The sequence below is a fragment of the Mchenga conophoros genome, linkage group LG3 (assembly GCF_057382185.1).
Source record: "Mchenga conophoros isolate Kocher_MC1m ecotype Shallow Benthic linkage group LG3, M_conophoros_male_GT1.1, whole genome shotgun sequence".
NCBI classification, from domain to species: domain Eukaryota; kingdom Metazoa; phylum Chordata; class Actinopteri; order Cichliformes; family Cichlidae; genus Mchenga; species Mchenga conophoros.
The window spans coordinates 32,357,101-32,378,555 of NC_140528.1; the positions used below are offsets into that span (position 1 = coordinate 32,357,101).

The 21,455-nt window shown below is 41.4% G+C and overlaps 2 protein-coding genes across 2 annotated transcripts; both read left to right on the forward strand.

Annotated features, from left to right (window-relative positions):
* Positions 1-381: 381 nt before the first annotated feature.
* Positions 382-4,259, forward strand: LOC146578193 (uncharacterized). Its single transcript, XM_085267769.1, has 7 exons — positions 382-583; positions 828-1,417; positions 1,712-1,891; positions 2,260-2,400; positions 2,668-2,722; positions 2,884-3,037; positions 4,133-4,259. Exons 1-7 carry the CDS (start codon positions 382-384, stop codon positions 4,257-4,259), a joined length of 1,449 nt encoding a protein of 482 aa, XP_085123895.1.
* Positions 4,260-17,431: 13,172 nt separating this feature from the next.
* LOC146578194 (E3 ubiquitin-protein ligase TRIM21-like) lies at positions 17,432-19,126 on the forward strand. The gene has a single exon (XM_085268537.1). It carries the CDS (start codon positions 17,432-17,434, stop codon positions 19,124-19,126), a length of 1,695 nt encoding a protein of 564 aa, XP_085124663.1.
* The last annotated feature ends 2,329 nt before the right edge of the window (positions 19,127-21,455 follow it).

A 21,455-nucleotide genomic window follows, 5' to 3' on the forward strand; every position in this document is an offset into this window, starting at 1 on the left:
CTATCCAGAGCTCTATGACCAGAACATAAAGACAGTGGTTGGAGAATTTGATTTGAACTCAAGTAACTCAGTTGTCACAGAGAGTGTGCAGGTTAAAGGCACTACATATGCAAATGGAATGCTGGTCTTACTGAGCTACACAAAAGGACTACTGCAGTTAGGACAAATAGCAAGCATTTTTGTAAAAAATGAAACTACTGTCCTACTTTTGCTTCGAGGGAAAACTGCCAGCTGGATACCTGAGCTTGGACTCTATGAACTTGATGAAAATGCTTCTGACCTGTTCAGTTGCCATGATTTGAACAAACTTGCTGATTATCATCCACTTTATTCTTACCAGAGAGGTACTCGGTGGCTCATTCCTCTTAAACACACACCAACATGGAACTTGTGAAAAACTATGTCAAGAAAGCAATGCCATCGCTCAGTAGCGATCAGATGGATACACTCATGGCTAAACTGGAGGAATTAGGAGTTCTCTCTGTAGATGACCTGAGCCTTGTGGACCCGGAGGACATTAAAGACACTCTGCCATTCATTCAGTGCAAAAGATTCGTCAGAGCTGTCAAAGCATTGGAAGCAGGTGAGTTTTTGCCCCTCTGTTTTAATGCAAGTTTTCTGAAACTACAAAGGTTTATTCCAAAAATGCAAAAAAAAAGTTGCCATCAGCTGTACATGGCAATAATTACTCTATAATTGGTTTTCATAATTAGGTCCATTTGTATTCCTGGTTGACCCAAACTGGACATTGAGGACCAATGTATTAATTGATTTGCAACAATTGTGATGTGTTTAATTTATGGAGATGTTTGTCATGTCATCCATAGATTCACAAACTCCACCGCAGTTCACCCGGCCTGGCCCCTCATCAACACCTGAACCACAGAGGTTTCAGCTGCCCTCAACACCACCTGAGACAGCCGACTCCCCATCCCAAGATGCATATTCTGTATCATGGCACAAATTTCCCTCAAAAGTCATGGATGAGTTGCGTGAAAAAAAGTACATAATGGGGAAAGACAGACGAGAGATGGTTCGGATCGTCGCTGAAGATTACCTCCATAAACACCCAGGAAGACCTGGTAGACAAAAGCTGAGGGAACTCGCCAGTATGATTGTAGGACAATATCCTGCCTCCTTCAAGCTGACAGAGCCGTTTGGAAACAAACCTTTTGCAAAAGATGGTTCTGAAACTCTCTTTCGTCAGCTGGAACACAGAATTGAAAATATGAAGAGGCCACAAAGCTCACTGAAGAGGCAAGCAGGGGGTGAAAATTCAACAAAGAAAAGGCCCAGGAATTCAGATCTGTATGGATGTGTGGCGTGGGATCCAATCATTGAGGGGGCCGTGTGTAGAGAAGACCTGCTGTCTAAACGAGATGAGTTGAAACGTGCCTTTCAAACCCAGGATCTTCAGGTGGGTCTGCAATCATCCATTACAGATACAGAAAGCTTTATTAATCCTCGAAGGGCAATTCGGTTCCTACAGTCCACCATCTAGACATACAACCATTCACACAGCAATAGTATATAGCAGGAGTAATGCGATAAGGTCTGGGTCCAAGTACAATTTAGGACACATTGTGAAATTGTAGATCGTCTGTAGATCACTATGCCCATAGTCAATTGAAATTGATACCCTGTTTTATTATTTTAATTGGTTAGTTTGACTAACTGTTCGACTGTTTGTCTAACTGCCTCATATCTTTAGGAGTCATCTGTTCGAAAATTGATGACTGAAACATATCCCATTCAGCGTGAAATCCTCAACGATGATGATACCACTATTGCCGTTGTAAAGGATGAGTGGCCGTTCCTGTTTGAAGTTCCTCACCTGTTTGATCATGCATCTAAACTCCTTGGCTTCTCTGTACAAAACAAGCTGGCACAGGTGTGTTGTTATTGTTATTATTATGATTGTGCTGTGCTGCTCCATATGGAGAGAATTTTGTCTTTATTAATCAATCAGAAAAAGATTTGCAACCAAAAAGAGAGTTGAGACCAAAAAAGATAAACTGGCAACCAATCAAATAGAATAACTTGGATGAACAATCAAATGGAATAGATTTGAGACCAAAAATCAGGAAGTGACAACCAAAAAAGCAGGACATTTGAGATCAAAACAGAACAGGTTGCAAATGAAAATGAAATAATTCATTTTTATTTTTATTTTTTTCAAAATTCTCTCCATAGCTCCAAACGAAAATGAGTGTTAGTCTTATGTACTTGTACAAAATTAACACCTTGAACCTTGAACAGGAACTTTCCAAAAAAGAAAAGGGGATCAATGACTTCCTTGACTCCAAAGGGATGAAGATGGGCGAAGGTCCAATACAGCTCATCTGTGGCATTTCAAAATACTTCAAGGAAGACTCTTATAAACTCTTCCACAAAAAAGAGGTAGATGTTGTAGATTTTAAACTGTGTGCAAGATAATTATTTGCATCCAGTGGTGAACCAAGTAACCAACCACAGTAGGAAGTATAGATTCCCCTAATTGTGCTGCTGATATTCTCTATAAACTCTCTATCTATAAACTATTTACATTAATGTTTTTGCATAATGGCTACCTCTGTCTGATGAAGACACTAGCAGATAGTCAATTTGCCAGCAGGTTTGTGTGCACTGGAAACATTAATTCATGTATCATGTCTGTCACCAAAACAGATCTCTGCAGATCCTGAAGTCGAACTCCCAGTGACCCCATGCATCCTAATCAGAGGTTTGTAGTTAAATCTTTTTTTGTATCCCAGCAAGCTGTTGTTAGCTGTTGTTATAAGCTGTTGTTGTGTCATATTTATTAAAGAAATGTTTTGCTTGCCTTAAAATATAGGATTTTTTTTTTTTTTTGTAAATGGTACATGGTTTTTATCTGTGTTTAAGGTGACCAGCAATTCAAGATTGCTGTTGATGGGTTACTTGTCAATGACCACATCACCTCTCCCATTGTGGCCTTGAGCTACGTCTTCTCCATGTTTTATGTCTGCAACGTCCAATACCCACCGGAGATGGCTTTTACTCTCGAATTCATGCAAAGGTAAGCACTCATTGTTTGGAAATACTTTGTAAATGTGACTTTGCCGTGCCTTTCTGCACCTGACCTGCTTTTTGTCAATCTACACTAAACCCGTTTGTCTGAGATGTACAAGCTCAAAATGTGTCGTCACATGCTGTGAGCTTTTAGATCAGCTGTTATTGGCTTATGATCCCCCTGAATATGGATTTGTTCAGAGATTTTGTAGCTCCCTGTTGAAGACTATTGTTGGAATAAATGTGTCATATCTTTTTAAAGGGCAGGTAACATGCTTTTTGCTTTAAATAGTGTCCTAAGTCAATCAATAACAAAACAAACATAACATGATTCCAGTTGGGAAATGGAGCAAAAACATATTTTTCTCAGAATGGTTTGTTGACACAAAATTCGTTTGAGCTATCTCTTTAAAACCATTAGCACCTGAGACCAGGTTATGTCAGTGGTGGTCAAACCTTTTCATGTCAAAGACACACAAACTGAAATTTATTTGGCTGCAGACCCCAAACTCAAAATATGTTGTTCCAGGGACCCCCCCCCCCCCCCCCCCCCGAAGGAAAGACTAAACATATTAATTTAAAAAATACTACATAGTGGATTCATGCCCAAATGTTAATACTTGTACTGATGTGTAACGTGCACTGAATGTCACAGTTTCTCCACTCCATGTTTGAATAACCCCCAGGACAGTCCGTGTTCAAATGTGCTGTTACACCTTTTGATAGGACAATGTCAACTGTGTTTTCTATCCCCTTCTGTGTTCTGTGCATTTATAATATCCCTGCATACACATTGAGGATGCATGCTGTCATGTGTTGGTGATAAGCAGACTTCTCACCCTTGCAAACATTTCTGTATATGCACAGTGTGAATGCATGTGTCTTGAAAAGACAAAGGAAGAGAGCTTAGCCACTGGCACCAGCACCACAACAACATTGGGTTCTAGACAGATGGTCAACTAGAATGATAGAGAGGTTCACACATAGGGGCATATTGAAGAAAACAAATGTAGGATTTTATTGAACTGCTCCACTCCTGTCAAGCCACACTACATGTGCAAACTTTGTCTGCATATCACTATTGTTTTTTTTTTTCCCTCAGAGTTTTCCTTGGGGTCAATCCTGAGCGAGGCTCCAAGGCAGAGAAGAAGGGGAAGAAACGGCACTTCATTCCTCCACAGGTGTGCAAGCTGGTTTCTCAGCTGAAGGAATCTGAATGGGCCATTTGAGCTGTTCTCAGAGCTCAGAAAATACCTTTTTGGACTGAATGTACACACACACACACACACACACACACACACACACACACACACACACACACAAAGGCAAATCCAAAAACATGGGGCTTGGGAGTAGAAATACAGATTTTTACAGTATTAAGTGAGTTCAGATGTTTTAACTAGATGCCCACAACACACATGCTGCAGTTTCAAATCCCCCATGTTAAGGGGGAGGGAAGGTGGGCGATATTTGTCATTCCAGTTAAGCTTTTCCTGTCATTGTGGAGTTGGAGGTGTAAGTTTTAATTTTTTTTTAGTTTTAAGTTGTTTTAAGAGTTTTAAAAATCTCTTTATGGCATGTTGCACAGTCATCCTTCTAAGGTCATGGTTGTTATTGCTGCACTGATGTTTTATAGAAAAGTTGTATAATGTAATACTTCTAATGTTCTATTTGTTTTTTGTAGAAAGGTCAGCCACTGGTTGCAGAGCTCTGCCTGTCGGTGTGATATGTGGAGTTGGAGGTGTAGGTTTCTGCATCCTCCTGGAGGGGGCTCCTCATTTTGCACTGACAGGTGAGACAGCAACAGCAATGCTGGCAGTTTTATTGTCTTATTTTGTCATTGTCTTTAACAAATCAATTTGTTATTAATGCCTGTCAGCCTGTGGATGCTAAAAAGTTGCTAGATTTGGCATCTCCCTGTTAAAGGACATGGCTGTACTTCTTTGAGAAAACAGCTGGTTTATGTATGTAAAATTTCTCTGAATGTGAAGGTGATGTTCTGAATGTTTTAATGGTTGTAGTGTAAATATTGCAAATCATTCACCACAAAAAGTGAAATCACTTTAAAGCACTGGCAGCTGTTAAAGGAAATAAATAATTGCTGTGATTCTACATTTGTGCTTTATTGATGGTAAACGGTATAGAGAATGGTACAGAATTAAACATTTTAGGATGACTGAAGTGTCCGTAAATGGTATGGATTGAGTACTTAAATAATACGGAATATTCCATTTTAGGTTTGATGGAACTGTCCGTAAATGGTAAAGAAAAAGTCAGGTAAATCTACGGAAATATCTGTTATAGGGTTTACGGAATTGTCTGTGCAATAACGCCGAAATTTATGGAAAATACGGAATTTTCCATTTTAGGTTTGACGGAAATGTCCGTCAATGGTACAGAAAAACTCGGGTAAATCTACAGAAATATCCGTTTTAAGGTTTACGGAAGTGCCCGTACAATAACGGAAAAAGTGCTGGTAATTAATTACCAGCACTTTTTCCGTTTTATAACGGAATTTTTTTTAACAGTGTACAGTCGGCTTTGTGCTTTTTTATACAGGTGCTCTGTGTTGCATGACCAGTCCAGTTTATTGTCCACCCACAGCCCGAGGTACTTGTACTTGTTGACCACCTCCACCTCCTCCCCCTCTATCTGAACCGGCAGTGGACCTGCTCTAGACCTCCCGAAGTCCACAACCAGTTCCTTAGTCTTTGAGGTGTTGAGTTGCAGGTGGTTTGTGTGACTCCATGCGACAAAGTTCCTCACCAGACTTCTGTACTCCTCTTCCTGATCATCCCAGATACACCCCATGATGGGGTGTATACCTTTACTATACCTTTCTAATGTGACCTTGTTGGCCCTGCTCTCTCTCTCTCCGTCCCGCTCTGTTCCTGTGCTACTGAGTGTCACTACCGCCCCTCCCCCCTCTGCTCAGTGAAGCGGAAAAAAGTGAGAGAGAGAGGGTGAGAGAGAGAAAAAAAACCCACGGCTCGCGATAAGGAGCCGGCTCGTGTCGTTCACGTCAAAGAGTCGGCTCTGAGAGTTTCCTTCGCGACCCACACATCACTAGCTGGGATAACCACATTTACTCAGGGCCTTCTTGATGTGATGTTCCTCCTGGCCGCTGTGTCTGTGGGGATGGTGTTCGCTCTGTGTTGTAGCGTCCTGATGACGCCCAGTTTGTGCTCCATGCTGGCAGACGTCTTCGGTTTAGAATCTTTTATTATTTGTCTCTTGTTTAAATCCTCGTCTTTCTCATTCCTGCAGAAAGGACGCTGTCATCAAGTCTGAGTCAAGTCACCTATCAGGATATGAACTTCAGACAGTCAGCCAATAAAATTACAGATACACACTCACATGTTGTTTTCTCCAGTCCGAGGACACTGCAGGTACACATTCAGCTGTTATCCAACAAGTTATTGCTTCACAAAATATGATTATGACCCTTTGTCCACTGTGGGTCCTTGTGATAATTTCTCTGCTCCTCTATTCGTCTTGTCTTTCCATCTCCTGGATTCTCTTTTAACCATCTACTCATTCTCGTTCTCTTGTGCATCAGGGCTGAGTTATTGATGGAGTTTCCCAGATCAAATTTAAAGGAGGATGGGAAGAAGAGGATTTTCTCTCTGCCAGTCCCGTCAGCTCCCTGCTAAGATTTAGAGCTTGTCCTGTTTTTCAGAATGAAGGCCCTGCTCATCTGTTTTTCTTGCCATTGCTTAAAAAGTGTACATTCTGCATCCAAATGTCCAGCTGCCTTCAACTTTGATGTTTGTCTTGGCCAAAAATAAGCCTTCAGTTTATTCCTTTGTTTAAATAAAAATCTCTTGCTGATAAACTGAACCCTGGCTGTGGCGTCAGAGTAGCGCTATATAAGTGCTACATAAGAACCAGTCCTTCTACCATTTACTAAAAGCAGGCTTTTGCCAGGGCTGCAAAGGGATTTGTAAAGAATGATTTTTTAGTGTACTATGTTTCAGGCAGTTGTTGCATGGAAGTGGCTGTTACTGAAAGTCCAGCACAGACCTGTAGTGACAGCCAGTGACTGGCATTTTGAAATGATAATAATAGCATAATGATTTAAAATTCCAGGTTCCTAATGAAGGTCTTGCAGATAAACAGTAACACATTCTATAATTTATTATTAATAAATAATAAACAGGTGGAGCCGGTAGCTCAGCATGTTTGATTTGGCAGTTTTGCACTAGATGAGCTTCCTGAGGCAACTCAAACGGGATCTGTGTTTCCAGGTGGAACTGAACAACAACCTCTCCATTGGAGCCAACAATAAAAACATGAATAACAATAAGCTTTATTTGGGGCTCTGATCTGAGGATGTAACATCATTTGTAATGTGGGTCTCAACAAGCTCAAGGAACGCTTTAAAAGTAGCCATTAATATGGTAAAATCACAGGTAGCCAGTGTAGCGCTGTTTTTTAAATATGCTGAAAGTGTGGCAGCAGAGTTTTGAACGAGCTGGACTCTTGACTGAGTAAAGTCTGCACTACGTGAGGAGACTCGAGGAGATGAAAGCATGGAAAACTGTGAGATCAACAGATTCATCTTTTTCTGGTGAAATGTCTGGAAGTTTCTTTGGTTTGTGTACAAGAAAGTGAAACAATTTTCTTGAATTCTTACACATTTTCACATGATATTAGTAGGCGGCTCCTTTACTAAACAGCTCCAACTGTTTGATTTGTTTGAATTTTACAGGACAGCTTTTTCCCGTGTTACTCATTCATTATGGAGCTACTGTAGTTAACATGTAATGCTTCTCTAAAACCCTGTGACACAATCTTCTTTAACATTAGTGCGCATCAACCCCACATCTTCCCTGTTTTATTGCTGATGTTGGCCTGACAGTATTGGGGTAACAATGTCTCCTCTGTTTAGGAGAGGGCAGCAGGGTCACATCCTCACTGACATCACCTGTATTTGCACTACAGTCATTCCCTTCACTGACCTTTGCTCTCCTTCTCTTTTCCATCAGGTTGTGTAAAACTGAAACAGGCATTAAATGTTTACTACAAATGATGCTTTACACAGAAATGCATTGTTAGCTGTTTTTACACACCAGCCTGTGTGAAGCTTTAGTCTGAGCATGGGGTCAAAGGTCAGGACAGAAATGCAGCACTGTAACACATATACATATGTAGAACATCAGACATTTGACTGATTTGTGTTGTGACAGCTAGTTTTTTCTTTATACAAATAAATCATCATCACACACAGAAGAAATGTGCAGACCGTACATTTATTAGCTAATATCAGTGGATACAAGAAAAATGGTACAAAGACAAACACTAGCAGCCTTAGCGTTTCTGTTCTGAATCTCTAATCTCTCACAGATATTCATCAAACCCTGTCCTCTATCAGCTTTCAACATAAGAAAAGTATTAGGCCTCATTGAAAAACAGTCTGTTTGCAGATGAAGTACTTTAAAAACTATACTTAAAAACATTTCATACACAAATCTGTCATTTATCCAGATTTTCTTGACTGAGTTTACAATTTACTAGAACTGCCAAAAACACATGAATACAAACAAATGATGAAGGATCCACTTCAAGGAAAGTGGAAAAGACTCTGTTAGCTGCTGTTTGCAGCTGGCACAGTCTAACAGAGGCTAATACCAACGCTAACCAACAGTTTAGCATATCGTCGACAGCTCACCTCAGCATGGCTGTCGTCGGTCAGCAGTGAGCTTTATTAACTTGCACACAGTGTTGGGAAGGTTACTTTTAAAATGTTTTCCATTGCAGATTACAGATTACATGCCCCAAAGTGTAACTTATTCCGTTGCGTTACTCAATGAGAGTAACGTATTCTGAATACTTTGGATTACTTAATATATTATCATGCTGTTTACAACTACGTGAATGTACTATTGCTGTGATTTATTACTGTTACTGAAGGTCCGCGACTCCAAACCGTAGTAAAGGACCTCTGGCTCATACGTCGGGTCCGTGTCGGGCTCGTAGCTGAAAACTAGCTTTACTTTGTTGTCTGGGTCAACTTTGCTAGCAGAGACAGAGAGAGGCGTTGAAAGGCTGCTCCAACGGAAGTTTTTGTATTGGAGGAAAACACGAACACAGCGTACAGTCGAGTCATCATCATCATCATCATCATCATCGTTTATTTGTATAACACTTTAAGAACACACCAGGCAGACCAAAGTGCTGAACAACACAGATCAAAACAACAACCAAATTAAAAATACCATAAAATCATTACATACAATAAAATAAATAAGAGGTGTCAGTTTCCTACAGAGTTAAAAGCCAGGGAATAAAAATAGGTTTTCAATCTGAACTTAAAGACCTGCACTGATGACGCTTGTCTAATTTGGAGGGGAAGGTTATTCCAGAGCATCGGAGCCGCAATTGAAAACGCTCTGTCTCCTCTGCATTTCAGCCGCGACTTAGGGACCGACAGCAACAGCTGCTCAGCTGAACGGAGCGAGCGAGGAGGAACATGTGGCTTCAGCAAGTTAGATAAGTACACAGGAGCCAGAACATTTAAAGATTTAAAAACCAATAAAAGGACTTTAAAACGAACCCTAAATTCAATGGGAAGCCAATGCAAGGAAGCCAGAACCGGAGTGATGTGATCGAATTTCCTACTACCGGTTAAAAATCGCGCCGCCGCATTTTGCACTAACTGCAGGCGTGACAAGGTGCCCGACCCGACCCCTATTAAAAGGGAATTACAATAGTCCAGACGTGAGGTGATAAAAGCATGAATAAGAGTTTCCAAATTGGGTTTGGAAAGGAAAGGCTTAACCTTCGACAGGCGTCTGAGGTGATAAAAAGCTAATTTTATCACTCCATTTACATGACCTTCAAAAGTAAGTGCAGAATCAAGTTTAACACCAAGATTAGTGATTGAACTTTTCAGATGAGAGGTCAAATCACCAAAATCAACATCTGGAGAATCAGTAGAGCGATGCGGGCCATATAAAATTGCTTCCGTTTTGTGACCATTAAAATTCAAAAAATTATTTGCCATCCATAATTTAATATCGCTAAGACAGTCAAGCAGTGATTGACATGGGGAGGTATCCAAATGACTAAAAGGTAAGTAAAGCTGACAGTCATCGGCATACAAATGAAATGACACTCCGTGTTTACGAAAAAATCGCACCAAGGGGGAGTAAATAGAGCGAGAAAAATAATGGCCCAAGGATAGATCCCTGCTTAAAAAGGGAAGTTTGGAGATAGGTCTAAAATTTGACATAGTAGAACTATCAAGGCCAGGTTTCTTAAGTAAGGGGTGTATGACTGCACGTTTAAACCCACTAGGAACATGACCGGTTAACAGACTAGTATTGATAATTTTCAGGATATAAGGTCCAATGATGGGAAATACTTTTCGGAGAAAGCGGGGAGTAACAACATCATTCGGGGAGCCACAGCCACTTAGCATGTAGCACCAACTCCTCTAAGTCACGCAGAGAAATCGGTGCAAAAGCAGGGAATAGGCTTGAGCAAGGAGCATGCATGGCCGGATCAACAATAGGTGGAATCAGAGGCCTCAGGGTAGCAACCTTGTCCACAAAAAAGGTAATAAACTTATTGCACATAGCCTCAGAGGATGGCAAAAGGTTGTAACCCTCCAAGTTAAGTACAGAATTAATTGTATTGTATAAAACACGAGGGTTGTGAGAGTTGGCCGAAATAAATTGAGAAAAGTAGGAGTGTTTATCGGCCTTAACTGCCCTCTGATAAGTTTTCCAACTAATCTTTAGGGCTTCCAGGGAGACATGCAATCTGTCTTAACAGCTTACTTACAGCTGGGCTCGTCAGGCACTCTTCTTGGCTGCAGTGGTTATTATTATATTTACATGCTTCCAGCTCCCGTTTCTGCTCGATGACAGCTCATACTTTTCCTTTTTCTCCCTCCTCGCGCTCACAGACACATAACGAGTATGGCGGTCCATTCTCCCTGCAGCACGGACTACACTGCCCGTGAGGCTACATTCTGCATTCTGCCTATTAGCTTAACACAACAACAACAACAACAAAAAGGCGCTCTCTCACCCAGGAAACACGCAGAGCGAGAGCGTCACCCTGTAACCATGGAAACCGCAACGCTGCCGCCCGGAACTACAGAACGTAGCTGTCAAACAAAACCCAAACAGTCCTGACCCGCGACAATATGAAACAGGAAAGTACCGCAGTGTAATCCATTTATTTCAACAAAGTAACTGTATTCTGAATACCACCTTTTTAAACGGTAACTGTAACGGAATACAGTTACTCATATTTTGTATTTTAAATACGTAACGGCGGTACATGTATTCCGTTACTCCCCAACACTGGTTGCACAAGACTCCTTTCATAAAGTTTTACACCCTGTTTGAGAGTAAATAAAAGTGGACATTTCTCAGCTCCAGCATTGACAGCTGAGGTAAACGGTGGACCGACAGCTTATCCACAAAATGGGAAAAACTCCGGTCCAGAATCCGGTCCAGTCCTTGTGGCAGTAAAAACTGTAATCATGCATACATGCTTTTGTCACACCTGACCATTTCGTACAATATAATTGAAGTTTTGGATTTAAAAATTTAGCAGACGTGAACGAGCAACATTCCTGATGAGGCTGGTCAACGCTGTTCAACTAGAAGCCTACGTGGATGATATCCCAGCCTACACATCCCCCTGAACTGAATTGCCTCAGTGAAATACTTGCTCACTCACACCAAACTTCATTAAATGTGAATGTGTTACTTTGCTGGTTCCCAGTTGCAGCTTAAGTGCATCCAATATTAGATTTCCCAGCTTTTCAAACACACCATGAGCTGCGCCATTTTCTGGGCACAGCAGGTTAACACCATATAAAGATTTCCTGATGTTGTATCTCCAATAACAGGTCACGGCATTTCGCTCTCGAGGCAGCCAGTGCCCTCCCTGCAGTCCCAAAAGGTTGATTCGGTTCATCTTGACGCACACCTGTGTGCACTTATATTCAAAAGGTTTTTCCGTGTAACAATCTGATAGTGGGTGTGGGGAGCCATAGATTCAGCCCCCCCCCAGGACCACCAGATGGGCTCCACCCACCTTGAAAGAGCTGAGGAGATGCCTATATGGGATGTCACCGAGCAGCCACAGTGCAGAAGTCAGAGAGGGCCGGCAGCCAGCTGCACCAGAGCGGCCCGAGGTTTGAGGGCCCTCCACCCCCCAAAGGGGCCTGACGGAGTCACGGATGCCAGGCCCTGCCAAGCAGCCGCCGGGAGTGAGCCAGTATGTGAGACCTGACTTGACACATAGACATAGACAAACATGCACACACAGACACAAACATACACCACCCTCATACACACATATACAAATATTCAGCACTCACCCAGTGTGGAGACAAGATGAACCCACACTCCCCAAACACACTCTGAACCCCAAGTCCATTTCTTTTAGGGGAGAAATGTTTGATTTTGGGGTGGGGGTAAATTTCATGATACATGATCACATGGTCAAATATTTTTAGACGTTTGGCTCCTCCCACGGGATGGTGTGCATCTTTCTCTGCTTTCTCTGAGATGTGAGTATGGATATGTGTGTGTTGAATGTTGAGGCAGGTGGATGCTGCTGATTGCTGGTTTGAAAGAGTTCCTAAGTGTTGATTGGATGATTGGATGTACAGCAGCTTCTTAAACCCCAGCTCACAGCCACCTCCGCCCTCTACTTCCCTCCTCTGTACCAAATAAGGAGCTAGCTTTGATCCAAATCAGCTAACTGCGCATCACCAGCTCTTCCTCGTCCTCGCTGTCCAGAAGCAGCAGCGTGATGATCTTGACAGGGAAGTGGTGAAGCTGAAGGTGTCACTCTGCTGCCAGTCGTCGTCCCGACAACATGAAGACTTCATCTGTGTCTCTGCTCCTCGGTGAGTCAAACGCTGAAATCCTTCACTCACTCATAGCGTTCATTTATCTTATAACACAGTAACAGAGTGTGTGCTGGATGCTCTCACTGACTGACTCTAAAATGAAATCTCTTCAGGTCTGTCCAAAGTCTGAAGTTACGTTTATGCGAGAAGAAGAGTTCACTCTTCTTCTTTAGTGTTTTTATTGTTTTAAAGTTCAGATCCATCGTGTGTTCTGGACTCAGAGAGTTGGACCTTCATATCCAGTTTGTTGTCTTTAACATGTTGACTTGTAGAGAAGTCAGGCAACCTCTTTTTTTTATCGAAGATCAATTTTCGAATCGAATCGTCGCAGCAGAGGTGAGCAGCGTGATAGGAGTGGATGTAGCTGTGGGTAATGAGAAAAGATGAAAAGAACGATTGATAACTTTTTCGTTAAGGCCGGTGCTCTGACACGGAGCCATCAACCTCTCAGTGTCTAACACTGGTCTGCAGACGGCATCAGATAATGAGCCACATTAGATGGACTCTGAGCCCACTGACAGTAAAAGGGTGAAGTGTAGACATTTGGAAGAGAGCGGCCTGACCAGTTTCTCTGACTATGATACTGTAAAGCTGACAACATGATGCATTTACTGTGGTGAGTGTGCAAAGACCATGGCAGGTGTTGTGCCGAGGTAGGGATCCCCAACAGGATCTGTTTCCCTGCGTCAGGAACATCGGCTGGGCAGGGAAAGCGGACCCAACGCACTCCGCCTCCATCACGACCAACTAGACGTGGAAGGAGTGATGTTTTAGTGACAACATGAAAGATGAGTGTGACCGTTCAGTTTGTGGGTTACAACAGAAAATGATACATTTATTGTTCTCGTGTGTTATCGGACGGGATAATTTTAACAAACCGAGGACATTTTCCTGATAATTATCTGTATCCTCCTGTAACTTTACTGTTTAAAGAGCTAAAACCTCCAACATTTCAGGATCAATAAGTCCTTATAAGACGTGTTTGTGAGCTAAAAATCAAGAATGTGGGATACTGTTTGTCTGTGTCAGCCAAACAACTTCACATCTTTGTAACGACTGTTAAAAAGATGTTCATCCTGTTGATCCTGTTCATCTGGACGCTGCACTGTACAGCAGACACGACGTTGTTCAGTTTGTGTTTCAGATGAACCAGTTTGTGTCTGAGTGTGTTGCTGGGTCTCCACCAGTTACTCTGACAACTGAAGGTTCAAGATTTTTATTTTGACATTTGCACACAGGACCAACAGTCCATGCACAGTGGAATACTTGTGCAGAGCTTTCCAAGTCAAATCACACTTTAACAATATAAAGACAGAAAAAGCAGAAGGATAGAAATGAAGTCCGGAGTAGGGTAGTCGTACTATTTTCTTTTTTTTTTTCTTAAATTTTTTTTTATTTTTGCATTTAAATTAAACATAACATGCTTATACAAAATCAACCAAGAACAATTACTGTTTTTAACATTTGTGAACTTATGAGCATGAAAGGAGAAAGGAGAAAAAAAAAAAAGAAAGGAAAAAAGAAGAAAAAGAAAAGGAAGAAAAAAAAAACTATTTCAACAATTATACATCCTAATCAAACAGGTTTTATTCCTGGTAGATGGTCATTTAATAATGTCCGTTTATTATTAAATACAATTAATTTAGGTTATGGAAAAGAGGTTAAAACAGCAGTACTTTCTCTGGACGCTCAAAAAGCATTTGATCAGATTGAATGGTCTTATATATTTGAGACTCTAAAACAATTTGGTTTTGGGGAGTACTTTAGGGATTGGATTAAAATGATTTATCTGTGTCCGGTGTCCTGTATTCTCACTAATGCAGATAAATCCTCTCCCTTTCAATTACAACGCGGGGTGAGACAGGGGGATCCCCTCTCACCGCTTCTTTTTGATATAGCCCTGGAGCCCCTAGCCATTAACATAAGAAACCACCCAGGTATTCAGGGAGTTAAATTTGGGAATGTGGAAAGTCTTGTTAACATTTATGCAGATGACTTACTGATCTGCCTTTCCAAACCAGAAATCTCATTCCCTAATCTTTTAAATTGTATTAAACACTTTGGGAAATTATCAGGATATATGATCAATTGGGATAAATCTGAATTTATGCCAATAACAGATAATCTATGCCCAAAGTTTCTCAGCTCTCTCCCATTCAAATTAGTAACTACGTCTTTTACCTATCTTGGTCTTAAGATCTCTAAAAATCCCAAACTCCTTTATAAATTGAATTTCCTGGAAATGCTGGATAAGTTCAAAGATGATATTAGAAAATGGAAGCTGCTTCCTCTGTCTCTGATCGGTCGAATAAATCCAGTTAGAATGGTGTCTTTGCCACGATTTTTATATCTTTTTCAAAACCTTCCTATTCACTTGCCACTTAAATTTTTTAAGCAGCTTGATTCATTGATTCACTCATTCATTTGGGCAGGAAAACCCCCTCGGATATCCATGGCTCATCTTCAAAAAAACACTTCCTGCGGGGGGTTAGGTCTCCCTGTGTTTAGACATTATTATTGGGCAGCAAATTCAAGAGCTCTATTGCACTGGCAGTGGGGCTCGCCTATTGATTATTGTCATGACAAGCTTCCGATCTGGCTCCAGGTAGAGGCAGCAACAGTATCTGAAGCCTCATTACCGGTCTTATTGTTTTCTAACACGGGTTCTTTTAACAATTCGCTCAGTCGTAATTTTGTTGTTAAACACTCCTTAAAGATATTAAGTCAAATTAGGAAATCTCTCAAACAACCTGATTTTTCAGTAGGAATGCCAATAATACATAACTACTTGTTTAAACCAGGTAAAATGGATAGGGTGTTTTTAGAATGGGGGGAAAAGGGATTGAAATACATTGAGGACTTATATACAGATGACAAATTTATGTCCTTCCTTCAACTTCAAGAAAAGTTTCAATTACCTCAATCACATTTTTTTCGTTATCTTCAAATAAGGAATTTTGTTCAACAAAACTTTTCAGACTTTCCACTGAAGCCACGAAGTTATACTTACTTTGATATAATTCGGAAAGCAGATTTTAAACATTTGATATCTCAGTTTGTTAAGTGCTTTACAATCCCAGTTGATTCCGACCGAATTAAGAAAACATGGGCTGAAGACCTCGGGGTCCCTCTGTCTGAAGACCAATGGTCAAATTGTTTGTCCAATATTCAGAAAGGCTCAATAAATGCCAGATATAAACTAATCCAGTTTAAAGTCATTCATAGACTACACTTTTCTAAACTTAAACTTAACCGGATCTATAATTCTGTATCCCCCTTATGTGACAGATGTAAAGTCGGTGAAGGTTCCCTTGCACATTTATTTTGGCATTGCCCTGTTTTGAATGCTTTTTGGAGCCAGATTTTTTATGTGGTTTTCAAACCAATTTAGGAAAAAAGTACCACGTGATGGTACATTGGCTATACTTGGATCATTTGCATCAGTCGAATCTTTTTCCTTTTCACAAAAACGGATAATTACAATGGGTATGCTGGCTGCAAAGAAACTTATTCTTTTACAGTGGCGGTCTTCTTCGGCCCCGTGTTTTAACAGGTGGCTTAATGAGATGGTGTCTGTGGCCAGGGTGGAGCAGATAAGATTTGATAGAGAGGGGAAACTGGCGAGTTTTTGTATGATTTGGCAACCATTTCTAGAATTCTTAAAAAAATAACTGATCATAATTCATGCCTCACACTCCGCGTGAATTATTTTATTTGTACTATTTTCTATATACAAAGAAAAAGAAGAAAATGTACAGAGAGTGTGTAGTTCTCTACCTCTTATCGCACTCACAGTGTTGCACATTTGTTCCACAGATCTGTTTCACAAGTCTGTTGTGAGTGTATTGCCCGATGGTCAGTGAACCGATGATACATTCAAAGTGAGGTTAAGTAGTGCTGTGTTATTTTAAGTGTTCAGTGTGTTTTTGTTTGCCGTCAGTCTGACAGTTGTGGGGAAGAAGCTGTTGAAGAATCGTGTTCTGTGTGTGATGCTGCTGTCCGCTCTGTTGTGTCTGAGATTGTATGTGCAGCTTTGTATGTGCAGGTCCATGGATGCAAGTGTTGTTCCCATAATCCTCTCTGCAGACTTTCTGACTCTGCAGAGCCTTCCTCTCTGTCTGTGTAGTGTTTCCATACCAGACAGTGATGCCTGCGGTGAGGATGCTGTCTATCAGTCCTCTGCAGGCCTGGGTGAGAGGGTGGTGGTTCATGCCAGCTTTCCTGAGCAGCCGAATGAAATAAAGCCTTTGCTGGGCTTTTTTCACAGTTGCTGTAGTGTTGAGAGTCCAGCTCAGGTCTGATGTAACCTGAAGTCCCAGGAATCTGTGGCTGTTTGCCCTCTCCACCTCCGTCCCTTTGACGATAAGAGGCTGCAGGGGAGGGAGTTCTTCCAAAAGTGCAGTATTCATTCCTTCCTCCAAGCTTCTCAGACTACTGACGCTTGTTTCTCTCTTTGTAAAATGAAATTTAAAGTGAATTTTGAATCAAATGTTTCTCTTCTTTCTCCCTCAGAGTGCAGACATGTCTGCTGCCAGCAATCTGCGATCTGAAGATCAGTTTCTGTGCTCCATCTGTCTGGATGTGTTCACTGATCCAGTCTCTACACCATGTGGACACAACTTCTGCAAAAGCTGCATCAGTCAGCACTGGGACATGAGTCAGAGCTGTCAGTGTCCCATGTGTAAAGAGACTTTCTACACTCGACCTCAGCTGAAGATCAACACCTTCATCTCTGAGATGGTTGCTCAGTTCAGACGTGAAGCTCAGCAGAAAGCCAGCAGCAGCAGCTCAGAGCAACAAGCTGCCAAACCAGGAGAAGTTCCCTGTGACGTCTGCACTGGAACCAGACTGAAGGCCCTGAAGTCCTGCCTGGTGTGTCAGACCTCCTACTGTCAGACTCACCTGGAGCCTCATCTGACACTGAAAGGTCTGAAAAGACATCAGCTGGTTGATGCTGTGGAGAACCTGGAAGGCAGGATGTGCACGAAGCACGATAAACTCCTGGAGCTGTTCTGTAAGACCGACCAGACATGTGTCTGCACGCTCTGCTCTGTTTTAGACCACAAGAACCACGAGTTTGTTCCTCTGAGAGAAGAATATGAAGGAAAGAAGGCAGAGCTGGAGAAGACAGAGGCTGAGATTCAGCAGATGATCCAGAAGAGACGACTGAAGATTCAGGAGATCACAGAGTCGGTGAAGATGAGTAAAGATGCTGCAGACAGACAGAAAGCAGAAGGTGTTCAGGTCCTCACGGCTCTGATGGAGTCTGTTGAGAGACGCCTGAAGAAGCTCATGAAGGAGATCGAAGACAAACAGGAAGCTACAGAGAAACAGGCTGAAGGTCTCATCAAAGATCTGGAACAGGAAATCTCTGAGCTGATGGAGAGAAGCTCTGAGGTGGAGCAGCTCTCACGCTCTGAAGACCATCTCCACCTCCTCCAAAGCTTCTCCTCCCTGAAAGCTGCTCCACCCAGCAAGGACTGGACAGAGGTCAGAGTTCATCCACCATCATATGAGGGGACTGTGGGGAGAGCTGTGGCTCAGCTGGAGGAGACAATCAGGAAACTCATGAAGAAGAAGCTGTTTGAGGCTGAGCTGCAGAGGGTGCAGCAGCATGAGGTGGATGTGACTCTGGATCCTGATACAGCTCATCCTAATCTCATCCTGTCTGATGATGGAAAACAAGTGTATGATACTGATGTGGAGAAGAAACTTCCAGACAACCCAGAGAGATTTTCTTACTGTGTTATGGTTTTAGGAGAGCAGAGTTTCTCTTCAGGCAGATTTTACTTTGAGGTTCAGGTTAAAGGAAAGACTAAATGGACTTTAGGAGTGGCCACAGAGTCGATCAACAGGAAGGGAGACATCACAGTGAGTCCTCGAAATGGTTTCTGGACTGTGAGGCTGAGAAATGGAAATGAGTACAAAGCTCTTGCTGGTCCTCCAGTTGATCTCTGTCTTCATCCTGGTCCTGAGAAGGTGGGGGTGTTTGTGGATTATGAGGAGGGTCTGGTCTCCTTTTATGATGTAGGTGCTGCAGCTCTGATCTACTCCTTTACTGGCTGCTCCTTCACTCACAAACTCCACCCATACTTCAATCCCAGTTTGAATGATGGAGGTAAAAACTCTGCACCTCTGATCATCTGTCCTGTCAATAACATTAATCGATCCCTTTCATTGGAAGAACCGCTTGATTTCTATTCTGATTCAGATTGAAGGGAACAAATGAACATATTGAGTGTAAATCCTCTACAGTCTCCATGTTTCTATAGAATCTGATCATCAGGACTCTGATTCACACTTTGATTCTCATGGAGTTTGATTTGAACAGAAGAAAAGTTGAATCAGGAAATGTTCCCACTGATGGAGACTCGAGCTGAAGAGCAAATATCAGAGAATAAATGTCCAAAAGCTTCATTTCCAATAAAGTTTGTTCAATGCTTTGAGTGAATCCAGACTCATGTGTGGCTGTTATACGGAGCATCAGAGTCCAGCTGAGTTATGTTGGATACAAACTGCTTATTTTGGCTCTGTGAGGAGTTTTGTTCACTGAAAACTGATGAGACGGATAATATTCAAAGAACTCTGTAGAGATTCATGCATCCATGTTCTCCACCTGCAGGTGTGGAGGAGAAAGGTGGAGCACAGACTGCTGCATCCTTCCAGTCACATCATTTTGATGATTATATTTGCATGTTGTGATGATTTGGGTTAAAGACAAACAGAGTTGAACGGCTGCAGTCACAGCATGAAGACGATGCTGAAGCTGAGCTGTCAGTGAACATGTTTCACTGTGATTTGATTTGAAGAATAGAAAGTGTGTGTGGCTGCTGACAGCTGCAGTCTCTGCTAGTCTGCATAACACACACACAACTTTCCCCCTGAGGCAACGATGCAGCAACAACACAAAGAACAGCTGCACACACACACACACACACACTGTTAAAGAACACTTTACTGTTTAAGGCAGAATTCCTCAGTAACAATGATTTGAGTCTACTGTGTCTACTGTGGTTTCCAACATACAATCTACTGAAACATGTTTTTCTTTCTGCCGTACAAACTATTTGATCACAACATCTTTGCTTTTTTCCTCCAATCGTTTATTCTGATTATTTTATTTAGTTTAACTAAGAAAAGCTTAAAATTTAACTCTTAACCTGATTTAAACGTTTAATTTCTCATTAACTCAGACTTTTAATTTATTTCCTTGTTTAATGTATTATTTCTTTATCCTTGTTTAAGTTTTGCCGATCCTTTCTGTGTAACCTGTTTAATCTGACCTTTGACCCTTTAATTTTAATTTAACAGTACTCTTGTTTTGACCTTTGACCTCTTTATTCCTTATAACCAAATAAACCCTTTTATCTGATATTTTCACCTTATTGATTGATTATATATATCTATTATATTTTCTCACCTTACCTTATTTTGACCTTTGACCTATGTCCTTGTTAGCCTTGATCTTCCTTCATCAAACGTGAAATTTCTTTCACCTTTGAACTTAAAGCTTAAATCAAACCTTTGTTAAAAAGCTTCTTACCAACTTGTAATTCCAACTCTCTGCATTAAACACGTATCTTATCATATAAACACTGGATCACTGAGAGAACTTTAGGCAGAACCAAATGAAGCAGCTGACCTGGTCAAACTCACAGCGACAGTAACTGACAGTGAATTATTTTAATCTTCTTCATTGTATTTGTTAGAAACATTTATTTTCCTTTAATTGGACTTTGGTTAAGTTCAATCTGATGTATTAACCGACCTTTGAGGTGAAGTGCAGCTGCGAAGAACGCTACGGCAGGCAATGAGGTGCGTTTAATGTCGCTCTGTTAATTTGAGCGTCCATAAATTGAATGTCTTATTTTTTCTTACTTTATTATTGCTAATTTATTGGAGAATTTGTCCATTTAATTAAGATAGATTTTATGTTGTTGGTGGTAAAGATCTGGATGGATGTTTTATTTTATTCTGTGTTTCTATTTTTCAGTTTTACTTTTCAAGACTTGGTGAATTGCCTTTTTCTACTTTTTGTTTAGTTTTGTTAAAATTAGCAGCAGTGAGAAGTGTTGTTGTCGGTCTTGAATATATTTGATGTAGCCCATACTGTTAAGGTAAGTGTCATGTTTTTAGTTGTTAGTCTGATGAAGAATCTTTTATTTTTCTCCAAAAGTTGATTGTGTTTATCTGGACATAGTGTTTTTCAGGTCCAGCTGAATGCAGGTTTCCCCAGTCTTATACGTGTCAGGAGCATCAGCACAGCTGAAATGCATTTTTCCTAAGCACCACGTCTCTGTGGCTTTTAAACCCCTAAACACGCTAAAACAAAATGGGTCCACCCCAAGGATGGGGTCCCCCGGTGTAGTTTCCACTGTGACAGACTGTGGGCTTCCTCAGAGTGAGGCTGAGAGCGGCAGGCCCAGCTGGAGTCTGACCCGTGTCACACAGTGGAGGTCAAACCTTCTGTGCCACAAACACCAGATTAACCAGTTTCACTCATCATCCTTCTACTGTCAGATTTTACTGGTGCAGGTTTGATGAA

Bases quoted from the DNA above. Each gene is read 5' to 3' on its own strand.
- LOC146578193 (XM_085267769.1), top strand. From the start codon at position 382: ATGGAACTTGTGAAAAACTATGTCAAGAAAGCAATGCCATCGCTCAGT. The intron at 584-827 runs GTGAGTTTTTGC...TGTCATCCATAG, and splicing joins TGTCAAAGCATTGGAAGCAG to ATTCACAAACTCCACCGCAG. The intron at 3,038-4,132 runs GTAAGCACTCAT...TTTTTCCCTCAG, and splicing joins ACTCTCGAATTCATGCAAAG to AGTTTTCCTTGGGGTCAATC.
- LOC146578194 (XM_085268537.1), top strand. From the start codon at position 17,432: ATGTCTGCTGCCAGCAATCTGCGATCTGAAGATCAGTTTCTGTGCTCC.